Source organism: Nematolebias whitei, chromosome 2, assembly GCF_014905685.2.
Source record: "Nematolebias whitei isolate Nwh7 chromosome 2, NemWhi1, whole genome shotgun sequence".
Lineage (NCBI taxonomy): Eukaryota > Metazoa > Chordata > Actinopteri > Cyprinodontiformes > Rivulidae > Nematolebias > Nematolebias whitei.
In genome coordinates, this window is record NC_056499.1 from 45,178,594 (window position 1) to 45,184,944 (window position 6,351).

Here is a 6,351-nt window from a genome sequence, read left to right on the forward strand (position 1 = left end):
CTTGATCTTGACCAATACACATCCTCAGTACTGGGTTACATTAGTACATGTACTGACACAGTCTCCACTATCAGAAATGTTAAAAGCTACCCAAACAGAAAACCTTGGCTGAATGCAGAGGTGCGTACCCTGCTGGAAGCCAGGAACACTGCCTTCAGGTCTGGAAACTCAGAGGAGCTGAGTAGGACAAGAAAAGAGCTGGTTGCTGGTATTAAGAGGGCCAAGGCCACATATGCAAAGAGGATCGAGGGTCAATTCATCTCACAAGACCCTCGGAGCATGTGGAGGGGCATTAAGTGCATAACAGATTATAAAGGAAGGAGTGAACAATGTCCCAAAGACCCATCTCTGCCTGATGCCCTCAACAAGTTCTATGCACGCTTTGAAGACCCGAACAGACCACCCAGCACCAGACTCACCTCACCACCGGATGAAGAGCATCTCAGCGTGACCTCAGCAGAAGTAAGGAGAACCTTCAGGAGGATTAATCCGCACAAAGCAACTGGCCCAGACAACATCCCCGGAAAAGTGTTGAAGGAATGTGCTGATCAGCTCTGTGAGGTGCTGGCAGACATCTTTAACACCTCACTTACCCTGGAGACAGTTCCCACCTGCCTGAAGACTGCCACCATCATCCCAGTCCCAAAAAGCTCTACAGTGACTGGTCTGAATGACTATCGGCCAGTGGCCCTCACCCCGATAGTCGCTAAATGCTTCGAAAAACTGGTCATGACTCACATCAAAACAACCATCAACATCAACGAGGACCCTCATCAGTACGCATACCGTGAGAACCGATCAACAGAGGATGCAATCTCCTCTGTGGTCCACACTGCGCTCAACCACCTGGAGCAGAAAAACTCTTACGTCCGTATGCTCTTTGTGGACTTCACATCCGCCTTCAACACCATGATCCCCCAAACCCTGATGGACAAACTATCCACACTAGGACTAAGCCCCTCCATCTGCAACTGGGTACTAGACTTTTTAACAAACAGACCACAGTTAGTGAGGATCCACAACCTCTCCTCCTCCACCATAACCCTCAGCACTGGCTCTCCTCAGGGATGTGTGTTGAGCCCCCTCCTGTTTACTCTGCTCACATATGATTGTGCAGCTACCCATCCAGGCTGTCACATTGTAAAGTTTGCAGATGATACAGCGGTGGTGGGATGCATCACAAACAATGATGAGTCCAGCTACAGGCAAGAGGTGGAACACCTGCAGAGCTGGTGCAGAGAGAATAACCTTCACATCAATGTGAAGAAGACAAAGGAGATGATTGTGGACTTCAGAAGGAACAAAAACACCTACACCCCCCTGAACATAAGAGGATCTGCGGTGGAAGTGGTCTCCAGCTACAAGTACTTGGGTGTACACATGAATGACAACCTCAGCTGGAGCAACAACACCACCAGCCTGATCAAGAAAGCTCATCAGAGACTCTACTTCCTCAGACGGCTGAGGCGAGCTGGTCTGGGAAGCTCAGTCTTCACCTACTACTACTGGTGTGCAGTGGAGAGCATCCTGTGCTCCAGCATCAACGTGTGGCATGGAGGCTGCACAGCTGCAGAAAGAAAAGCTTTGCAGAGAGTGGTGAAGGCTGCACAGAAATCTGTTGGAGTCAGTCTCCCCACCATCACAGACATCTACACCTCCAGATGCAGGAAGAGGGCCACCTGCATCATGAAGGACCCCACCCACCCAGCACACACACTTTTTGCCCCACTCCCCTCAGGAAGGAGGTTAAGGAGCATTAAGTGTAGAACCACTAGACTGAGGAACAGCTTCTACCCTGAGGCTGTTAGACTCATGAATCTCTAACTAGAATAATCACTGTGAAAAACCATATCATGTTGCTGCTGATCTGTTTCATGTTGCTGCTGATCTGTTTCAATGTTGATGTGTTCATGCGTGCACATCTGCTCACAGACTCATGTTCATGTTTGTGCTGATGTTCAATGTTTTATGTTATGAGTGCTTAGTGTATATTTAGTTGATGTTTTTCTTAGTTCATATCTTAGATGTTATTACTGTTTTTCTTATACATTTTATTGTTGGATGTAACTGGGACCCTGTGTACATAATTTCGCTCCACCACATGTACCACATGAGGTGCGAATGACAATAAAGAAACTCTGACTCTGACTCTGACTCTGACTCTGACTCTAAAAGAACAACAGCAATAAGATCTAAGATATGAACTAAGAAAAACATCAACTAAATATACACTAAGCACTAATAGCACAAAAACATCAAATAAAAATATGTTAAGCACTAATAGCATAAAAACATAAAAACAATATGCCAAACAGCAGCACGAACATGAGTCTGTGTGAGCAGATGAGCACGCATGAACACAGCAACATGAAACAGATCAGCAGCAACATGAAACAGATCAGCAGCAACATGATGTGATTTTTCACAGTGATTATTCTGGTTAGAGATTCATGAGTCTAACAGCCTCAGGGTAGAAGCTGTTCCTCAGTCTAGTGGTTCTACACTTAATGCTCCTCAACCTCCTTCATGAGGGGAGCGGGGCAAAAAGTGTGTGTGCTGGATGAGTGGGGTCCTTCATGATGCAGGTGGCCCTCTTCCTGCATCTAGAGATGTAGATGTCTGTGATGGTGGGGAGACTGACTCCAACAGACTTCTGTGCAGCCTTCACCACTCTCTGCAAAGCTTTTCTTTCTGCAGCTGTGCAGCCTGCAAGGAGCCGGCAGGGGCATTCATGTAAATAATGTCACCATAGTCAATGGCCGGTAGGAAGGTAGCAGTTACAAAGCGTTTTCTGGCATTCAGAGACCTATTTCTGAAAAATAAACCCAATTTTAATTTCAGTTTCTTTATCAAGTTTTCAATATGTGGTTTAAAAGAGCGATGTGCATCGACCAATATTTCCAAGTATTTGTAAGAATCTACAAATTCAATAGGAACACCGTCCATGGATGAGATATGGAGAAGAGTTGCTGGCACTGACTTTCTGTTGGAAAACAACATCTCTTTGGAATTATCAGTATCTAGCACCAGCTTGAGATGGAATAAGTCTGACTGAATGATTTCACATCAGACTGTAGAAGCTGGAAAACCTTGGCAAATGTGTTAGCTCAACAATAAACAACAGTATCGTCGACATAGAGATGAAAGGAGGCGTCAGGAATGGTTTGACCTACATTACTTATATATTGTTTGAGCTGAACCAAAATATAAGGCAAGGCAAAAGATGTGCCCTTTGATCAAAGTAAAATGCATCATAAAAAAAAGCATAATGAAAAATATAAGAAGCCTGTAACCTTTGACGGATTCAGTCTGCTGACCTTGAAGCAGTTCAGTCATCGGCTCAACGCTCACAGATTAAATTTTATTAAGTGAGTTTATAACAGCTGTAGCTGAGTTATAAACTAAAATCACATCATTTGCCTCAAACATTTAAAAAGTGTCTCTCAAAACACAAGAAAATGATAAACAGTACACCTAATTTCCTGCTTACGTTTATACATTACAGCATGAGTTAGGTCAGTGACAGTGAATCAAGAAATCGGCTGTTGTTTGTACCTGTGTGTGACCTGAGTTCCCCGCAGGCTCGACATCGTCTCCTCCAGGTTCTGCCGCAGGTCTGCGATGTTTTTGACAGTACGCAGCCGCCTTGTCTCTGGGTCTTCACCTGAATGAAACATTACAAATGTTCAGAGTTGTGAAATTTAGATTGTGAACAGAGGCAGACTTGACTGCAAGCCACCACTAACCTGAAAGATCCTCTATGGAGGTATGGCTGGTCTTGGTGCAGGAAATGTCTCCACCTCTCCCCCCTGAACTGTTCTCTGTGTTCACCTCTCCGTCAGTTTGGGAGCTGGAACAAACACAAAGAGATCAAAGTGAGGAAACCACTGATTGAGAATTATTGTGCCCTTAGTGGGAACCTAATATTCCAAATATTGTCACGAAGGAGGGATAAACCTGATTAGGGTTTAAAGCTGTTGTGTTTCAAGCCTTGTGACCGTGGTCCAAAATGAATGCCTGCAAAGACTCAGACGTCAGTAACGTTTGTCTTTGAAGGATAAATCAATACAGGAGCACTGCGCTGGCCGGGTGCTTTTTCAGGTGATGACGTTTAAACGCCTGGGTCATACACTGGTCTCTGCTCGACTCCAGACTTTGTCCTTGTTGACTAATGTACTCCCACTCTGAATATGAGCCAGTAAAAGTCAAAGACAGCACCTAAAATGTTCTGAACTTCTGTGTAATTGAAGCAATATTCATTAAAAATAAAAAATTTGTCCATCAATTTTTATGCTGGTTTGATTTGTTTTATGAATGTTTTCTTTGTATTTACTGCCTATGTACACACGTGTGACATGTGTACATGATAAAATATGGGTAGTAACTATATTTGACTATCCATCCATCCATCCATCCATCCATCCATTATCTTTACCCGCTACTTCTTTTTCGGGTCACAGGGGTCACTGGTGCCCATATCCAGCAGTCACTGTGTGAGAGGTGGGGGACACCCTGGACAGGTCTCCAGTTCATCACAGAGACACATATACGAGACAAACAACTATTCACTCACACCTATAGGGACAATAGAGTCACCAATCAGTCTAACATGCATGTTTTTGGTATGTGGGAAGAAACTGGAGGACCCAGAGAAAACCCACACATGCACAGAGAGAACATGCAAACTCCACCCAGAATCCCCCCCCCCCCACCCCCCAGCCAGGATTCAATCCAGTGACCTCTCTTAGAGGCAACAGCTCCACCATGCCAGCACAGATAGATAGGTAGATAATGTATTTATTTATGTTATGGGGGGTCTACAGGTCAGAATGTGTAATAAATGTGAAATAAATCAAATGTATGGAATCTAATAAGTGGCTGTCAAAAGGGAATCATTTAGACTGTGAGGGACATCTGTCCTTATCATGGCGGGATGAGGACACAGGTCAGAGGCACAACATTCACACATATTTGTCCAAAAGCTTCAAAGATCTAAGAGTTTAAAAGGTTTGCCATTAATGATGCATCTGCGTCATTTATTTAAAGTTAAACAAAATAAAGCTGAGGAATAGGAGAAAGAGGCAACATAACTTAGCTTTGAGCAGAAATGTGGGCCCTTACCGGTACATGAACGGTGCTACAGTGGCTGTGTTGGGGTGGCTGTGGTGCTGTTGAGTCTGAGGTAGCTGCACGCTGACGGTGTTGATGGCTGTGCTTTGTGTGGTGCCTCCACCTGCCGCTAAGGTGGCGCTGGGCTTTCCTTCTGTGGAGGCCAAGCTGGAGGTAGAGCTGGAGTGTCTGCTGTCCCTGTCTCTGTCCAGGGGGCCACGGTGCATGGTGAGACCCCCTCCCAACCGCATGCTCCTAGGCCTCTCCCCCACCTCCTTCACTGAGGAGGCTTTGACCCCAGCTCCTGGGGCTTTCCCTCCTGGCTTTGGTATTCCGCTATGTGCAGTTGTAGAACTTTCCTTTTTGGCTACTTTCCCTCCCTTAGGAATGAAACTAGCAATTTTGGAGGTCCTTTTGTTTGACCCATCACCATCTGCAGTAATGGGTGTTAAGTCCTCCTTAGGCTCCTCACCCCTCATCTCTGTTCTATCAGGGACACGCTTTCCCACGTCCTTCCCTTTCTCCTTCCCCTTCTCCTTCTCATGGCCTTTCACAGACCCCTTCTTGGCAGTCAAAGCTCTGCTGAAAGTGCGCTGGGCAATGCCCCGGAAAGCAATTTTGGGGCTGCTGGCAGTTGTAGAGACAGTGGTGGGAGGTGCTCCGTTGCTGGTTCCATTCAGACCTGGTCGGAGGTTGCCGTTGTCTTCCTCTAGGGGGTCCGTGTTGGAGCCAATTTCAGACTTTTCCACCTGTCCTACCCCGAGTGGCCTGGATGGAGCAGCGTTCTCAGGCTGGGGCGCTACTCCATTAGATGAAGAAGTGGTGGCAGATGATTTGGACCCTCCTTTACTGTTGAAGAGCTTGAGCTTCTCCAGCATTGACTTCTGAGTGACCGCTTTGGGAGGCGGCTCAGCTGCCACAGCAACCTTTGAGGAGGCGTCCTTGTCCTGCTTGCTGGACTGCATTGTGGATGGGTTTGTGCTGGTGGACAGAGACTGAGAGGCAGCGTGCTTGGAGCTGGTTGACTTGCTCCTCCAGGGCTTGCTGCTGCTGTTGGGCTGGGGAATGGCAGTTGAAGTGGAGGATGGAGGAACCAAAGAGGAGGCAGCAGCTGGGATGCTGGTAGAGGAGCTGACAGTCACTGCAGACGATGGATCATGCTCAGTCATCACCAAAGGCTGTGGGGTCATGCCCTCAGAGAAATCTGCACCAGAAAAAAAAACACATTTCACTAAATAACCC

At 46.4% G+C, this 6,351-nt stretch overlaps 1 protein-coding gene across 1 annotated transcript in view; it reads right to left on the reverse strand.

The window, feature by feature from the left end:
- Positions 1 to 6,351, reverse strand: part of nav2a (neuron navigator 2a) — a 162,430-nt gene that overhangs the window by 95,681 nt on the left and 60,398 nt on the right. Inside the window, exons 7-9 of the mRNA XM_037694567.1 lie at positions 5,122 to 6,313; positions 3,747 to 3,850; positions 3,556 to 3,664 (exon numbers count right to left, since the gene is read on the reverse strand). Coding sequence (XP_037550495.1) covers positions 3,556 to 3,664; positions 3,747 to 3,850; positions 5,122 to 6,313 — 1,405 coding nt within the window. The remainder of the gene's footprint in view (positions 1 to 3,555; positions 3,665 to 3,746; positions 3,851 to 5,121; positions 6,314 to 6,351) is intronic.